Source organism: Tympanuchus pallidicinctus, unplaced genomic scaffold (genome assembly GCF_026119805.1).
Source record: "Tympanuchus pallidicinctus isolate F22 unplaced genomic scaffold, pur_lepc_1.0 scaffold22, whole genome shotgun sequence".
In the NCBI taxonomy this organism is placed as follows: Eukaryota; Metazoa; Chordata; class Aves; order Galliformes; family Phasianidae; genus Tympanuchus; species Tympanuchus pallidicinctus.
The window spans coordinates 9,390,851-9,409,861 of NW_026294739.1; the positions used below are offsets into that span (position 1 = coordinate 9,390,851).

Consider the following 19,011-nt stretch of genomic DNA (forward strand, 5'->3'; position numbering starts at 1 on the left):
CTATCCCAGTGTTCTCACTCCTGGCTAAAGGTTTATAAGCAGTCACAAACTATCCTTCATGTTCATCTCGTGTACCCTTACCAGAAGTAAATTCTTTTGCCTCCCTGTGGCAAAAGCCCTCACTGTCCATGAAGTTGCCCATAGGAAAGGGCAGATTTCATTAACAACTTGCTGGTTAGTCCAGATCTTGTCCAATTCTAACTCCTTCCTCTCTTACTTCATCCTGGAGAAGTTTGGTTTTTTCTCAGGAATCCGTCACCCATTTGGTCTTGAACCAGGCATATAAAGCCTTGCCATAAGAAAGCAATGCCTCTCCCCTTCCCCAATTCTATCCTTCTTCAACTAGGTTAGGTAATTCTACAATCAATACTCTAGACATGCAAGTTATCCAAAACAAGCCTGTTAGGTCAATTAGATCTGTTTTGATTATACAGGAAGTCATCCAGGTCCTCTTGTTTATTTCACATATTTCCTGCATGAGTATTAGCTATAGACATGCCCTAGTTGGGACAGGACTACTCATGATCATGCCTAGATCAACATCCAACAGTTACTAAGCTTTGGAATCCAACTTAACAAAGTTTTACAAAACACTTGCTATTAAAAAAAAACAGATTGTAAACAAAGTCAATGTAATGCATTTAAAATGTTTTTCAAGAAAACAGAGCTACAAGCATATCTTGCATACTATTGAGCAAAGGCTCAGCTTGGAAAAAGCCTAAGATCCTCATCAGAACAAGACGTGGCATCCACTACTCCAATTAAGAACCAGGGAGAGGACACATTAGTACGAAAAATTAGCAAAGTACACTTCAGACATGAAAAAAATTATCTGCTTGTTTTCCAACAAGTTTAGCAAAACGGCAACATCAGCCAGGACAAACACAATAAAAGAACCTTATAATGATTACGTAGCATCCATCACAGAAGCAAGCAAATATCTTGTGTAAATTTTGTTTAAAAAAAAAAAAAAAATCACATGCAACATGAAGTTTAGGCTTATACAACACCAACCGTTTACTTAAAACCTTTTGCTTTAGCTATAAGTAGTTTCAGTCACAGCTTTGCTTAAAAGGTCAGTAAATACATTAAGAGGTCAGTAAATACAGTACCAGTTACTTCATTCTAACAAGGTCCCAAGACAACTTAAAATAACTTAAGTACTTGTTTAGAAGAGTTAATTATTAAAACATATATGCTTATTCTTCCATAAAAGCAAGTGAACAACTTACTTGCTAGCTTAGCCTGCAGTCCTGAAGGTCCAGGTTTTGAGGTCTCTGACTTAGAAGAGCCTGGTAGAGACAGTTTTGTTTTAGGGAGACTAACTTTTGGACTGAATCGAGCAGCCCAGTCAAACTTTGAAGAGCCACCTGTTTTGCTCTGTTCTTTGTCCCTGCTGCTCCTTCTTGGACTAGGGCTGGACGCAGAACGTGAACGTCTAGCCTTATTCTGGTCCTTACCCTGTTTCACTCTGGCACCCTGAGGAACAGTGGAAGAAGCAGAGGCAATAGCAGAAGAGGAAGAGGATGTAGAAGCTGAAGAAGAAGAATCAGTGATGGTGCTACACCCAGCTTTGGCTGAGGTCACCGATTTTGAAGCCAGCTTGGAGGATTTTGCTGACTTCTCTTCAGCGCCAGTTGATTCAACTGCTGAACGACTCTTTATACAAGACGTGCTCTCTGTCCTTTTCCTTTTCTGACTTCGGGAGCTACCAGCAGCTCCACCCTTTCTGGTGTGAGCCTTGCTTGTTGATGGCAATTGTGTAGACTTTTGCTGTTCTTGGTCTAAGTGTCTTCTCTTGGATTTAGTATGTGGCTTGTTACTTTCCGAGGAAGTTTCGGCGTGTTGAAGTGCTTTAGGTTTTTTAGCAGAGCTAGGAGAATTGGTCCTGCTGTAATCTGGACTAGCACTGCGTTTAACTCCTCGAGAATTGTCTTTCTTAGGCACTTGCCCCGTTTTTTGCTTTTCTGAAGTACTGACTCTTTCTGAATCTTCTTGTGGTATTAGAACAGCAGATGAACTACAGCCTCTGCAGAAATAAGCAGAGACAGCATTAGTATTAAACTCAATCTCATACTGTGCAACAGTATTGCAAGACAAACATCAGCAGTCAAAATAAAGAAAACCTACCAATTATTAAGTTCATAAAACATGCTCATTCCAGACTTTGATGCAAAAAAAAAAAAAAAAATCACTAACATGAAAATTAAAGCAACAAAATAAATGCATCAGATACTGCTTTTAAACAAAAAAGAGGGAGATACTGGATGACTTGGATTGATTTCACTAGGATTTTTGTAAAATTAATTAAAAATTTCAAGCTATGAAGCTGTTATCTGAATGTTTGGGAATACGAGTTCCACAAGAGAACGGAGTGCTCAACAATGCATAACTAGTCACAACAGGATTCCAGCTCAACAGAAGTGCTTAATGAAAGCCTATCTTATGCGATTAATTTCAAGAAGCACAAGAAGAGTACAATTTTCCTCTACATGAGAGAAAGATGATCCAGTGCATATGTAGCAGAAACTTATAAAGAACAGATAAAATGTGTCTGAAGTGTTTACCCTAAACACAAGTGTTCTTTGGAGTATTGTGAGTTTCAATTACTGTTGGACACCACTCAGAACTCCTTGGGCAATCTTTCCCCAGCATGAAGAGGGAAGAGAGGAAAAGAACTTGCAAGTATTTCAGGACTAGTTATGCATAATTTGTATGCTCCCCATCATTGATGAGATGCTCTCAGTTGAATTAAAATAAAAAACATGAACAGAATGACACACATCCACTGAATGCAATACCTAACACCGTAGTCATACATTTTATAACAACTCTGTATAATTAGATATATTGCATACAATTGTGAAGTGCAGATAACACCGATAACATGAATATGAAGTGCAATTACCTTTTAGAAAAGTGTCCCTTGGACTGCTCAGAAGTAGTATTAGACTGCACTTTGGGTGTCTTTGAAATAGATTTTCTACTCTCAGGAGGGCTATGTGCCTTATGTTTTGCCTGCCCTAAATGTGACCTGTCAGCAGAAAGTCAAAACAGAAAGCTATCAGAATTCTGAGACAAAGATACAAACCAGTAGGTGGATTTTTGTTGTTGGGACCACTTACAGCTATTAGATTAAGCATAACTTCAAATGTTTCCACATCAACCCCTTATATTGTCAGTATTCCAAGACAAACATCCATTCTGACTACAAACCACTACCCATCTAATTGTTTTGTACAGCACAATTACTGAGGCATTTTCAGTGAATCTAACATTTTCTCGTATCTGAGCTGGGCTGATAAATTCAAGTTTTTCTGGTGCACAAGGTTACTGAATTATTCACTTCAGCATTCAGTTTTTACCAGCACAGTAAGGCACAAGATTAAACCACCCATAAAAAAACCTTTTCTCAGAAACAAACACTCAACTTCAAGATTTCATACATTAAGGTTTATGCAGTCATAAGTATTTACAAGTTTGTTTCTTCGGTCTTCGCTCAAATGCTTGGAACAGGAATGTAACCAGTTCCGTGTGGAATGGAAGCTCAAAACTTTGCAAGTTATTTAATGACTGCAGTTCCATCAGTTCACAAGGACTGAGTACTCTTTGATAATGCTGAAGCGAATAGGTTAAAAAACCCACATGCTACTGATGAAGGAAGTCAGATGAGACAGGAAACCTGTGATGTCAAAGAAAGGAATGAGTTTCAGATAGACTGAGAGTTCTCTCAAGCAGCCTTCAGCTACATGCAAAATGTAGCTTATTGTATGAGCTTTGACTAGAAGACAAAGATCACGCTATACTACAAATGAAATGTAACACTGAAGTTACATCTTCAAACATGCTCCACGTTTGTTTTTCAAAACCAATGGCTATCACCATCTGCAATGGCTATCATCTCCTGCATCTCACAGGAGACAGCCCATAAGCATTTAGAACAGCATAGTATAAATAAGTACAGCAAGAGACATCTTGAACTTCCCCAGATAAAACATCTTTGACAACTATAAATCTCAGCTGCTCATATCCTACCCATACAGAACGCCTGAGCACAACTAACCTCAAACTAGTCTCACATTAATGCTGGTAGAAGCAACATAAAACATGTTAATTGTTTCCAGACTTAGCACTACATGCAATCAGCCCAAGCTATCTAGTCTTCTGAGCTGAACTACGCAAACACTCTTAAATCATATGCAAGGGCTGGGGAATGGGAATAGAAGATTTGAGTCCCAACCCACGTATGACCCCAAACATCAGAAAGTTTCAGCCAAATGAGTAAGTGGGAGAGGTGAGTGTTCCCCAAGTTTTCAGATCACTTTTCTGACCAAGAATCAGCAATCTTGCTAGAGCAAGGAGACCTTAACACGCTATTGACTACTTTCCTTCGTAGGAAAAAGCGTACTTAGTGTAACGAACCACGCAATAACAATTGCTAAGAGTCAAAATACCAAACTATGACTATTACGAGTGTTTTTCTTGGTAACATTGTTTTGGTCTTTTTTTCCTATTAATGAAGCATTCTCAAGTTGCTTTTGATTTGCTTTTAAACTTTCTCCTGAAATAATTCCTTTTCTGTTTGTCTCTTGAAGCATTTCTCCTAAAGTATTCCTAGCACCAGTTACTCAGACACATGAATGCACATAAACAGCTCATATTCTAAACACTTCTGGAAAACTGAGCTAAAGAAAATAAATCTGAAAGAACGGAACAGTATCTTCTCTGTATTTCAATCATTTTTCCTAGTATGAGAAATAAAGAAAAATAATTTTAACTATAAAAAAGTGAAATAAAGCTAAATCTTAATCTTACAGCTAATTCCATCAAGATAGACTTGGAAATATTTCATCTAATCCCGAGTGTTTAGATTTTTTTTTTTCCCCTCAAAGAGTAAGGTATGAAATTTAGTTTTCCTCTTGAAATACTTTTATTATGGGAGTAACTGAACTTATTACATAATTTGCACTTGGCAGAAATATTTTTTATGTAAGCTAATTGATCAAGGTTCATTTATTCCGAAACATATTTGAGAAATTTATTTTCTTTGAAGTTTTTGTTTTAATTTAATTAGAACTGGATTCAACTCAGTACTTCACGTGTTCAAAAAATACAAATAACTCTAGCTTTTAAACTAAAATGTGGCAAAAGCAATACACAAAAACATCAAATATTTAGCTAATCTTTGAAGAGTTGTCACTAGCTCCAAACTTGCTTCCTCTCAAGTCTTCTGGTTCCTACAAGCTTTACAAATATAATTCCATACCAACGTCCAATCTAAGTGCTACAATCTATAATTGGGACTGTGAATACTGCATCACATAGACCAGTTGTGTTTGCTTTACCAGAAGTAACATGAGTAGCTATTACTTCCTTTATGTAACCAGAAAAGTACCATTAGAAGCACAACAGGCAGAGAATCTGAAATGAGGATTTTTTTTTTAAATTGTTTGCAGAAACCTCGTGTGCTCACTTCTCATTGTGAGTTTTATCATTGACTTTGCAAAGTAGGTACACAAGACAACAGCAACTGTTCGCCCCCCTTCTCTTAAGGTTTACATGAGGGCAAATCGACTGATAATTTGAAGACACTGCAGGACAAAGTTAAGAGAACCACAGATCAGCTAACAAATATTGTCCCAATTTATATATTGAGGTCATGACAGCTTGTTTAAGGTCTTGTTTAAAAGTCAACTTGCATACAAAAGTAGTTAGAATATTCTGATGAGCTCAAAACAAAGATTCACACTTGGAGGATTAAGTGCTATGGGAGTTACAGAGACAGCAGGCAGAGTGATTCTTGGTGGAAGGTTGCAAGCTGCCTGTTCTTTCACCCACAACTCAAGGCTGGTAATTTAGCTTTCACACAGTCCTCAGGCATGGCATCAACATTTTAATCACGACTGGTCCAAAAACAAATCCTACTTAAAACAAAATTAGTGTAATTGACAGAAAGATTATTCTGACTTTAATATTTGAAAAAAGACAGTCCCAAATGTATTCCAGTGTCCTCTGTGCAGCTTGCAAGCATCTTTTCCTTCATTTAATCTCTCATTCTAAATACACAAGAATAAGCATGATATTCCAAAAGCCTGTCTTGTATGGAGTGCCACACTTTCAAATACAACATAACCTCTGTGGCTGTATTCACAAAAAATTAATATCCCACTTAACCAATGCTCCTCCTTAACACATCAGATGAGTAGAGATGACAATGTGGAGCTCATGCCACTGGAAAACAGTATTTGCGACACCAGTACACAGTGCTAAGTATAAGGACCACTTCCATTACTCCACATCAATACACCACGGCATTGCTTTTAATCAAAAGAAACAGACTGTTCTTTCAGACAGGATCTGCATGCCTGCAGCAACACTTTCAAGTTGCTGCTGTTAAAGTGGTGGCTCAGAAGCAGTCTGTGGCCCCACTGAAGACTTAAGATTACGCAGTTTGCCAAGAGATGGGATACTGTAGTTAGTGAAGTAAGAAAGTAATAGTATCTGCCACCCCTCCTTCTCCCTCCTAAATGAAAAGTACACTCATCAACAATACTTGCCTCCCCCTCCTCTTTGGATTAACACTGCTAAGGGAAACTTTATCATTACTCCTTCCCTGTAAGCCTGCAGAGTTCTTCGACATCAAATACTCCAAGAGATTTTTCAGACAGATTTTCTTGCTGTACAATTAGAAGAGTGCCATAATAATAATAATTCTAAATACTGAGGATAACAATGAATACTTTAACCTGGGAATACTACGTCATCCATAACAGCAGGTCACCCAAAGCACAGTTATTTGAATATCACTGCTGACTGAAAGCAAAGGATGTTTCAGTTTGAGGCAGCTTTGGCTAGGTGCATACAGAGGTGAGAACTAGGAGAAAAAATTTACTTGTTTATAAATCTGTTTTCACACACACCTTGGTTGCTACTGATTCTTGTTCTTCTCCCCTCTCTCCAGAAAAGCACGACAGATACTAAGCTTACTGCCAATTTGTGATGCAACAACCTTTCTCCATGGCAAGTCCAACATCAGTTTATTCTCTAAAAAAACTGTAAGTCGTGCACTCAAAGGTCAGATCAAGTTAGTGTGTTGAATGTGAAATCACAAGTAAAATCCAGTATAAAACACACCATAGGCTTTCACTACTCATTTTGATAGCAAGGGTAAAAGTTAGTAGAGTGACATAAATACAGTCCAGTCTAAAACAAAATGGCTTGTGCTGTTGTTACCCATGTAAGACAAATTTCTTTTTGTGATGCCTTTTACTGGCAAAACTTTGCATTTCTTTTTTGTATATTAGACCAGATAGGAGTTGACAATTTCTAAAGCCTTTACATAAGTGATGAGTATCTGCTCATTAAGCTAAATCAACTGAATTCTAGCAAGAGGCCTTCAAGCTGTAGAAGAGCCAGAGACATGCAAAAACATTTCAGAACAGAAGCAGCAAGTCTCTCCAACCTCCTTTTACAACAGACTTCACTTGAGAAAGCTCCTGTGTTTACTACAGTTAGAACACACAGAAAATGAATTCATCATCAAGATCACATTAACCAGTGTGCTATCACCCAGGCCTTTACATGCTTTACTAACCACAGATGTCTGTACATAACTGACATAAGACAGCAGAGATTCTATTTTCAAGAACCTACGTTCCCTAAACAGTAGTTAAGGAAGGAATATTCTTCAAAAACAATGCTGGCCTGCAAAATAACCAGGTATATATGTCAGCAGCTGTACAAGCAGTGGGCAGAAGCCTTGAGTTTATCAACTATTTTTTTTTTCCATTTGTGCAGTGATTAGAAAAAGCAAAACTCCATTTCAGGGAATTATTTCCTTAAAAGTTTCCTTAAAAGAATAGTTAACATCTCTCAAACAATGACCATGCTTTCAGTTAACCCTTAAACTAGGGAGAAATCTACCACTTGTTGTCATTACAAAGTGGAGTTCAAACCTTTGACAGTAAGAGCTTGTTACTTGGTGAGACTAAACTTCAACATTTTAATACACCAGAGAACCCAAGATTAAAGTGCACGTATTCAAACATGCACACCTGTAACATCTCTAAGGAAAGAGTACACAGACAGATGTTGTCTACAATGGTACTAACATATTTCTTATTTAGACTAGTATTAAAAAATTAAACGACATATCCAAACAAGCTTCACTTGGTGAAGACTTATTTTTTAGTTTCAACGGCAATTATTATACAGTCAGCATCCACAGAAAAATGTCAAGGTTCTGCACCACAGATGCTATCAGTTATCAGAACAGATACTACTCAATCCACTGGTATATTACGACATGGCAAGCCTTTCGTCATTAAACTATTCAAAAGCTACACAGAATTAACATACAATGCAAAGGAACAGAAAATACTGATTTAACTGGCATTCCTAAAAGGAACACAGGTTTTCCCCAGGTTTCACAGACCTTTATCTTTGCCAGCCCCCTACAGACTTATCAGGCAAGGAAGAAGGGAGAGGAATTTGTTACCACCAGTGATTCGGGCAATACAGTTCAGTTACATTTTTTCCACATCGATTTACTATTGCTGATCTAGCTGAGCATGCTCAATTACAATGAATTCTCCATGTTCTCAGGCTAAGCAATAACAGCATAGACAACCTTTATGAAAACATTTCACTCAAATTTCAGTATTTGAATTTCAGAGCAGGAAAGCTCATCCCCTAAAAATCACATCAACTTTGCTTTTATACATGAAGACACCCTGAAGAGTAGCAATCATACCTTCCTCCTGCTGCGTCGTCTTGTGGCTGGGCCCCAGCAGTGTTCCTCTGTGAACGTCGCAGTGACCCCCCTGGATTGTTATTAGGCCGGTTGGACATTGGCACCTCTCTCCTGAAGGGACATACCCTTTCTAGACACTATCATTCACTGCAAGACAAGAGAAAAAGAGAGACTCATAACACCTGTGACGCGAAGACTCACAGTCATGCCTCAAGAAGCAAAATGTAAAATGCTATTGTTCAAATAAAAGCTTGAACAAGTAAAAGCATTTCAATTTATTTAAAATACAAACAGAACAAGATTCTTCTGCATAAAAGGTGTAAATGCTTTCCAGAGCAACCAGTTTCCAGCATGTATATTTAAACACAGGACACAGTCTGCTAAAAAAGCAGCACTTCAATTAATGCTATTCAAGAGAACTTGTATTTATTAACGTAAAGGAAAAACCTCACTAACTAGTCAAACCTCAATGCCTTGTAGAGATCTAACAGTAACTAAGAATTTTAACTCACTGCAGAAGATGACAGTGCTAGTTTGAAGACTAGGCAGCAGTATCCACAAGCTAACAGAAGTTACTGCTTCCTTCTCAGATTTATCAAACTCCATCTGTACAGAAACATACACCATAATTTAAAAAAAAAAACAAAAAACGACCCAGCTTCAAACAAATTCTTGTTTGTAAGAACATAGCTCATGAGAAAAAATATTTTAGAAAAAGAATTAGTGAAAGTGCATAGTCACATAAAAATAATGCCACAATGCCAACTGCTCTTCAGGAATAGAGGTATTTCAAGGTTGCGTCACGTAAGTCCTCAGTCAAGAGGGGATGTTGTACACTTTGCTAAATCAGAAATTCTAAACAAAACGCACAGGAACAAGACCATAAGCAGCAAATCCAGTTCCACTGTTTTTAAGATCATGTGGAACCTGGTGTAAAAAAATAAAAAATAAAACAAAAACAAAAAGAACACCACTACCTTCACAAGTGCAGAAAGCCACAAGAAGGAAAACAAGGAAAACAACCCAGATTTAAGAACACAACAGTCTACATGCTAATTCTGTATCTGTAATATCTATAAGCACAGTAAGTCTGACAGCAGGAGTAAAGATCACTTCATCTGCAGGTAAGTATGGCTCAGCTCCAATTCTACTGGCTCCACTAAAGTAAGTGTGAAGATCTGCCACTACCACTATAGGCAGGCAAGTACTGTCTGCCATTTCTATTCCTCTGAAAGCATTTGTGAAATTGAACAAAAGCTAGCAGAAAGACAGAATCCTAAGATTAATTCTACTGCAAGTTGTAAGAAATCCGGAGGACCTAGCTGAAGTCAATCACAGCACTGCCAAATACCATTCTGCATTCTCTTTATTTCTTTATATTCAAAGAACAAATGAAAAGACATCTCTGTGCAAATACCCACAAGGAGACAGGTTTTATGAAGTCATTTTCAGAAAGGAGGAAGCAGCATCATCAGCAGAGAGGTCAGCCAAGGGTTAAATAAGGTACTTATGCTAACTTGTCAGTCACATTATAAAATAGTTGTCATAATTCTCATACCAGCTGCAAGAATGCACATTCCCCACGAATTCATTGTGCAAGGAATAATGCTTACTACAGCACGGCTCCTGCACCAGCCACACGCTTTCCCCTCTAGGGTCAGTACACAGGCTTTTCCACATAACACCAGAAGATGCTGAAGTAATCCCAGCACCTGGAGTCCTGACACCATCCAGAGAAGCCCTAATGCAACATCCTTCTGCCTGAACAGCCCATGCTTCAGACACAGGCAGCACAGTCACACCCAAGGTATTTTCAGCTGTGTCAGATAATGATGTGGCAGCTGTTTTGTCCTGTAAGGCATCTGTCAAATCAAGATACACCCTGAGTTACACATATATTGAAATCTCTCAAGTTAACTGAGTTTCCTAATGTGTAGCATGCTACCACAACTCCCAGATCACCTATAAATATGATGCAGCTTCTTGACTTTGCTGTGGCCTTTGACATCAAGCCATTACTTTCCATCCCACTGAAAGTATACGAGGCCACAGAGCATCACGTGCCCTGCCAACTAGCTCCACAGGAAGAGTGATGCTCTCAGTAGGTCACAACCGAGTTCCACATACTAGAAGAACTGGAATAGAGCTCAGAAGTTCCCAAACCTGAAGTGTTCTCAGGTTGGAGAAGCAAAGCTATCTGTAAGCACTTAGCTTTATCCTCTCCATCCTTAGATGCTTAAACTCAAAGGAGATGCACAACGCAGTGCATCAGCTGAACGCACACATGCAGCCCTGTCATATTAAGACATTTCCTCAGCTACATTAAGCACCCACATCCCATACTAGAATTACAACTGCACATCAGGTCTTCTTTAGTGGATAACCTTTTTGACACGAAAATTTTAAACTCAGGTCCTCTGCTAGTATAATGTTTACATTAACTAACATGGCTTTTTTACTGAATCACAACTCAGTGTTCTCAGATAGAATGATGCAAAAGCACTGACCTGCAGACGCTTTTCTCATAAACACCCACTTTAGACTGAGGATGAACTCAGCAAAACAGTGTTTCAAACCAATTCATAATGTATCCCCTGAAGACGCCTAAAAGCACTGACATCTAATCATCAGCTTGCATAATATTCTTCTGGTGTAATAAACCCATCCTTATTACAGCTACCTGTTGTCTTGTTTATAGTAATATAAAGAAAAGGTACACAGAAATTAATTTTACTAACATAACTCTTACGAATGCTATAGCTCACATTACTGGCAAGGTTCCAAAAGAACAGAAGATACAAAAGATACCTGTCAGCTTACAGTGGAAGCCTTTGCATTTACCTTTTTTTAATCCTAAAAGGCAGGGGAAGGACAAATACAGAACAAGCCTCTATTTGAGTATTATTCAGCACCCAAAAGTACCTGCTGAAGGATGCTGGACAGTGATTTCAGCTACTGGAAGGAAAAGAGAATGAGTAAACCAAAGCACTCCAACAGGCTCTACAGCCACTAACAACATGACACAGCAAACTGGTAACAAAACCTATAAAAAGCAAACAGGTCTTTCCATGAGAAGAGGGCTCCCCTAATCTACTTGGATCATCTTCAGAGCTGGTTTATGAAATTCTTTTCCAGAGTCTTAGTGGCATAATAATTTTTCAGGTTCTTGCACTCCAACTAAGAGCAGAAGCTCTTATCCCCAGGCAGACTTTTACCTTTCTTGCTTGTAGAAATAGTTCATGGAATGACTGAGGGAGTGAGTAGAGTAACAATACTGAAGACTTCCTAGAAAAAAAATATTTCCTATGACCGCTTTTTCCAAATTCTCATCACCCTCCCCTTCTGCCTGACAAGTATCCATTCTCAAGAGGAAAAAAAAAAAAAAAAAGATAGTCCCATAAGATACAGTAAGGATGTTGAATTTCAGTGTCATTCATACAAAGACTCACTCAGTTGTATGAAAGTACTGGGCCTTAAGGAATGCCAAGCCTTTCTTCCTCCAACACAGAAATAAGCAATCTACCACCCAGTTTCTTCTTTCTTTTCACTGCTATCTTCTCTCTGTGGAAAAGCCACAAGCTGATGACATTATTTAACAGTGGTACGGCATGCTATAGTTCACCTGCTGCACTGCATCTATTGATTTTGTCACATTAACTTCTTTGATACAGGAACCAAATAGATTTACACCAAATCACGCACTGGGTTGGATAATGTTATTTTTTGGATTCACCCCCTGAAGTCGGGGGGGGGGGGTGGGGGAGAGGGGAAGAAAAAAAAAAGCAAAGAGGCAAAAGCCCAGAAACACTGACTAAAGTGAATTCAGTACAGAGACCAACTGCCACAGCAAAGAAGATTAGCCAACTTGTTGGTACTGAAACACTTCTTCAGTCAGAAAAGGAAGACAAAAACCAAGTTTGTTCTTGAAGACAAAAACCAAGTTTGTTCTTGAAAAGCACATCCAGAAGGTGTTAGATTTCTATACTTGCTCCAGCACAGCATTTCTGTAAACTTAAAGCTGCACAGCTTTGTCAGTTCCTTTAGAGAAAGTTATTAAAATATTAATGAGAGCAGAAGCAGAATTTAACAGCAAACTTTGTTCAGACCTGATGCCTTTTTACTACAGGGTTCAATTGCAGCACAAGTATCAAGTTAGAATCACAGAAAGCTCTGGCTGGAAGAAACCTCTGCAGATGACCTGGTCCAGCCTCCTGCTGAAGGCAGGGCCTTCGGTCGTGCCAGAGTTCTCCAATTCTGCTGACATGCAACAACTCCTAAACCAAAATACACTGCAAGAGCAGAAAGGCAAAACGTGAATCATAAGTGATCCCCTGATGAGGAAAGATGACATCACCAGTTAAATACCGAAACACCATGCCAGGTGTGTAAGGACATGCAAGGAAGAGACATCAACTACCAGAAAAAGTTTCAGCAAAAGCATTTGATAAAAAGCCATGCAAGAGATATCATTCTAGTGACCTGAGACCTCAGACATGCCCAAATGTACAGTTGTGCAAGGACACATACTGCACCTGTCCAAGACACAACCTTGGTGAGAAAACAACTCTGGCCCTATTTCTCACTGCAATCACAAAGCACCGAGAAAGCACTCCCCCCACTGCAGCTCCTGAAAACTGAGATGCAGTAACATGAACCAACTTGAGAAGGAAAGCAAAGACATATGCACATGAACTAAAATATCAAAAGACGACAATGAAGACATCAGACTCGTGACCAGCTCAATAACCATTTTTGCGCTCACTAGCTTCAGACAATGTACAAGCTACAAACTAGAGACAGATTCTTTCAAATTGCTGACAAAAAAAAATTTGCTTCCTAGAGTTACTTGCAATTGAACAGTTCCTGGTAATTCAGTTGCTCTGCAGTTGTTAAAGTAGAAGCATTTCTCAATCAGTTGAGAAACATAGCAATAGTTACAGATACTGCAGAAAACTTCTCCAGCACCAGTAAGTACACTCAAGCTATGAACTGTCCACATAAGTCAGTCAAGCATGCAGAGTTACTCACTGATCTACTGACTTCACAACACAGCTGGCCATTAAGAGATTACTATGTCTTTTGGCTCTTGATACATTAAGCAGCCAGCTCTTCCCTGCAGTGGGAATCCAAAAGCTCAAACTCTGCTACCCATTCCAGCAGCACACAAAGTCATGTCCACCAGTCACTGGAAGCCTGAAAGGATGTAGCCACCAGATTAAGTTTCTCCGTACCAAATCTACACATACATGTATTCAATAAAAAACAGAGATTGGGAAGATAAAATCTTAGCACAAGAGGAAGGGAGAGAAGCTAAAAATATCTTCATTCATGATCTTACAGTTCAGAATAAGGGGAACTATACAACTAATTGGCAGCTGGAAAATTCAGTACATCAATATGAAGATTAAAAAACTCCCAGAGCAGAAAAGAGCCCTGAAAATGTCTCTGAAAAAGATGCACAGCACTGCTTACAAGAAGAATGCCCCAGCTGTTATGCTGGACCATTCGATGATCTCTGGAGGTCCCTTCCAACCCCTACAATTCCGTGATTCTGTGATGTCATCCCAACAGGTTACATACACACACAAAGGCCCCAAGTCCGCAAAGTAATATCCTTAACTGTCAACTTCCATTGGTGAAAAGACTGTAAGACAGCTTAGCACAACATACTGAAGCTTGAAAAGTATAGTCCAGAGAAGTCAGACATTAAGTACTGTTTAGGGCAAACTCACAATGGCAGACAGTAACACACAACCTGCAGCTGCTAAGAACATTATGGTGACGGTACAAAAATGTTCCAAGCTGCAGCAGAGCACTATCCCTACTCCTAGCAGGTCAGCTGAACTTAAAGCCTCAGACTGCACAGCCCTTCTGCTGAGTAAAAGCAAACAAGGTTTTAAGTTTCCTTCAAACTATTAAAGATTATGGAGACCTAAACAATCACCAGGTTAGAAAGAAAACAGTGGATTGGTTTAAAGCACAACTGAAACATTAGCCGGTCCCCTGGGTCCAAACTGAAATACCAAACTTGAAGCTGATCAGAGTGATAGAAGAGCATTTCTCCTACTGACAGCTTGATAACCAGTCAACAAGACAAAATAACTAAAGAGCCAAGAGAAACATATCAGTAGAAGGGATGGCCACAAATGAAAAAAAACACCAAAAATAGGGCAGCAGAACATTCCTATTCATTTGAAGAGCAAAAAGGAACCAAAACCCACTATCATGTTCTATTCTGTACAAGCAAATGTAGAGTACAAGGTGGGCTCAGTTGTCTTAGGAATCCATTCCTTCACAAAAATGCTGGGGGGGAAAAAAAACCACAGTATTTAAGTGCACCAAGAAATTAAATTGGTACTAAATCTTGACTGTGTTCAAGAGCTGGTTAAGAGGTTACATAACATCAGGGTTGTAAAAGCTTTCATTTCCTATAACCCTCTCTTCTGCACCAGAAGCTGTGGAGACAAAATGAAGGAGCTGTATGGAACAAACAGGATGCTGTTTTAAGGGGATTCCTCTTCAGTTCTATCACTTTGCTGCTCTCTCTCTTATGATAGAGGAGGATAGAAAGCATACAAGTTGTTTCACTCTTCTTTGTACTACAGTTTGGTTCTGAAAACCACACTGGCATCATTCCAATCCTAGACCCTCATCCATAAGAGAAGTTACAAAAAGTAAAGAATAAAATAGAACATTATGTTGCACAAACACGTATTCTTCATTGTTATTTAATATTCTGCATCTTTCTAAACTAGAAATTCTGTCAAGAGCAATTGTTCCTCCTTTTTCTAAGAACATCAGCAAGAGAGCTGACAATCAAAACCATTCTCCAGTTTATTTACAAAGCCAGAGCATAACTTTGCTCAAATTAAGCTCACTTTCTTTGCAGAACAGCTTGTTACCCTCCCATGTCACCCTCCTGGCATGTCAAAACTAGTTCAATGCAAGTTTTTCCCATCACTGTATTATTTAACTTGAATTCATTAACAAAGCAAAGGAATGCTCTCAGCAGCAGAATGCCATGTAAATGTTTTTATGTTTACAACACCTGTAGCTTCTGCTTTCAGTGTCTTGCTTTTGCTTTTTCGTTTTGATTTTAAAACCAATTAAACACTAAATTCTCTTGCGTACTTCAGTCAATTCAGCAGCAATTCATTTTGTTTCTGCTCACAACTATGAAGGCTATCAAAAGCCTGGGGACCTAGCAGCTAGTGTGTTCAGTAGAGTACAGTCTAGACAGCTGTGAGTCAATCAACAAAAGCTCAACTCCAGAAGTCCAGAGATATTTAAGCCACCTCATCATAAGCAAGGAATCTGCACTTCCAAAGTTTCTTCTGTCCACCTACATCAGATCAAAATCTCCCTGCCAACTCAGCTGATACAGCGAGAGCTTAATTCCACTCTTTACAGGAACTCTGAAACTGACTCTTACCTGTCAACAAGCTACTGAACAGAGAAGTTTGTGCTATTCGAGTCCCAGTACACAATTCTGCTACCTGGTGCTTACACAAGAGTTGTTTTGGCTTGTTAGCAGTCACTGGAGTACAACTTTTTAAATAAATTGAACAGAAGCAGCAGTTCTTCACAAAATACAGATCTGTGAAATCACCAAGATGAGGACAAACTAGCAGGCAGGTGGTCAAGTAAGACCAAGCAGACCGGCATGGCAAAGTAACAGCAGAGGGCTTCCATCAGTGAAGCCAATATCTGGCACACAGAGCCCCAAATTGAGATACAGGCAACAGCACCACATGACTGCAGAGCCTGCTACACAATACATGCTCCAAGTTGTGGCATGGCAAGTTGCTCGAGCCCTGCCAAGCTCCTAATCAACTTCCGTCATGCAATCTTAAGTTCTAAGAGAGCTAGTGAACCCAGCTGCTAGTAAAACATGGCTTGGCCATCCAAAGACCAAATCAATATACAATGGTGTCAGTCATCTTCTGGGTAACTAAAGGAGAAGAGGAAACAGAGAATAACTATTAGCTATATGAGTGAAAAAACTCAGGGACTGGATCTTACAGAAGTTACGGCAAGAAGAAAAAAATACCAAAGGAGTTGGCCTGTACACGTAGATTAGAAGAGTGCCACAGATGAAACCAAAATTACATGTCTAAGTAAGGGCATTACGCAGATCAACCTTGAAAAGAAGGTAAAGAGGGAGGAGATCGGGTCTTCAGTTGGTAATATTCACCTTCAGCTGGAAGTGCCCAGAGTTGAGAAGCTTGTTCAATCATACAGGTGTTAAAAAAAGATGAAAGCTGGAAGAAATCTACATCCTCAATGGGAGGGGGCAATAGTTGCCTCTTACCTACAGATAAAATGGAGGTCAAGCTTTTGCATTTTCAAGATAACAATTAGAAAATTTTTAGACAAATTAGGAAACTTTGGGGAGCTTTTTCATTGTTTTGTGGTACGGTGCCTTTTTGTTGTTGTTGTTGTTTTTAAATCATTAATATTTAGTACCTGATGTGTGTTGAGACTTCCTTCCCAATGCCATCTCAAGCAGGCCACACCCTCCTCCAAAGCTTCTCTCACCCAAATGCTACACAAAGAAGTCGTGAGCCTGCTACATAGCAAGATTCCTATACAATATAATACATAAATATACACCATTAAGACATTCACCTTGTATCAAACCATGGATCAGAGTACATAATGTATGTACAGAGAAAAAGAAAAGAAGCTGTGTTTAAAGCTGAACAAATGGAAGTCACACCCAGAGCAACACCTGTTAGACACTGAGGATTAAACTGCCTTTAAGCGGATCCTATCAGTGATAGGATCAGGAATTTACCATGCTCAGAGCTATTCTTTCACATGACTACACAAAAGAACATACAACATTAGCTTATACCATTGCACTTCAAAAGGTCATGGGAACAAAAAATTGTCAAGAGCCTGAATACTGAGCTTTATACAAGAAAAAACTTCACAGCATGCATACTGATGAGACTGCTTACCCTGCTATAAACACACTTCATCATTACTAACAAATAAAATGAGAAACAAGGCATTGTACATGGAGGCTGGAGCATGGGAAAAAAAGTCATACACACGCACAGAGACTGAACACAAAGAGTTAAGATATTAAACCTGAGCAAGTCTTAACATTAGAACCTGATTTTTAGCAGGATGCCAATCTTAGTTTTATGCTCAACAAGAACCTACTTTTCCCCCTAAAATACAAATAAAAGCAAGACAAATTCCTCCCCTTCCTTCCCACATGATTAGCACCAGCCCCTTTTTCTGCTTCTTACCCCTACACCTGCAGACTACCACATATTTTCCTCACCCAAGCAACATCCTTAACTCCACAGCTATATGTTACAGTTCACTAGATTACCATCTTGATGGAAAACAAGGTGTGTTTATTCAGTTTTAACTTGGCCAGGTTTACCCAAGCCTGAATTCCTTACTGATGGTCAGAGTAGGAAGAAAGTTTCCTTATTGGCCTGGCAAGGAGACAACCTACAACATGCCACCTCAACCTGTTCAACGTTTTTTAGTTACCCTCCAGCTCTCCAGTGTACTGAGAAGATTCACAGACCACACAGATCAAAAGAACAGTTTTCCACAGGTGTGAGATACTTACAAAAGAATAAGCAGGGCTCTAAACCTTCTAGAGTTTGGGCTTGTTGTAATATCTGGATATTACAACTGATTTGATAAGCCTCTACTCATGCAATCTGTCTGTGATTGCCTCCTATATGGGCAACCTTTTAAGCATTAATGTAGGATTAATGTAGGATAAAAAGTGACAACATACAATTACCTCCAAAAACAGGTACCTTATCCAGAGCAGACCATATCCAGAGCTGGAAGCAAAGAGGAAAGGAAGACAGGGCTTCTTTTAAATATTTTGTGTGCACAATGACTAAAGGTTTTTCTCCAAAGCCTGCATCTGTCTAGCCAGTCTCCTTGAAATATTTCTGAAAACAGGAAAAGAGCTCATACTGTTAATGTGGCACTGAAATAAAATGCAAAATTCACCAACTCTTAAACAAAACCAACCATTTTTGCACGTTTGCTCTTTCTTAAAAAGCCCACAAGACAGCCATACAGACTTAGAACTATCCTGCACATCCCTTTCCCCTCGCTATTTATTTTAGGCTGAATAATAAAAATGCACTAGTAGGGCAGACTGGAGGCAAACAAAAGAAGAGGACTGCTTGTTCACGATGCAAGATAGAACACCTCTTTATAACAGTTGAGTAATAAACAAACACAGGCAACGACTGACTTCAGGGAAGGATTAA

At 39.1% G+C, this 19,011-nt stretch overlaps 1 protein-coding gene across 10 annotated transcripts in view; it reads right to left on the minus strand.

The window, feature by feature from the left end:
* The window catches only part of TRIP12 (thyroid hormone receptor interactor 12), a 66,196-nt gene that overhangs the window by 34,352 nt on the left and 12,833 nt on the right, over window positions 1–19,011 (minus strand). For 7 of the 10 annotated variants that reach the window (XR_008207728.1, XM_052686827.1, XM_052686822.1 and 4 more), the window contains exons 2-4: window positions 8,753–8,899; window positions 2,909–3,034; window positions 1,233–2,029 (exon numbers count right to left, since the gene is read on the minus strand). Coding sequence is in view for 9 of the 10 variants with exons in the window: in XM_052686827.1 (XP_052542787.1) it covers window positions 1,233–2,029; window positions 2,909–3,034; window positions 8,753–8,850 (1,021 nt within the window). In the remaining variant the exon portion in view is untranslated. The remainder of the gene's footprint in view (window positions 1–1,232; window positions 2,030–2,908; window positions 3,035–8,752; window positions 8,900–19,011) is intronic. The other 3 variants (XM_052686825.1, XM_052686823.1, XM_052686826.1) reach the window with 2 other exon arrangements.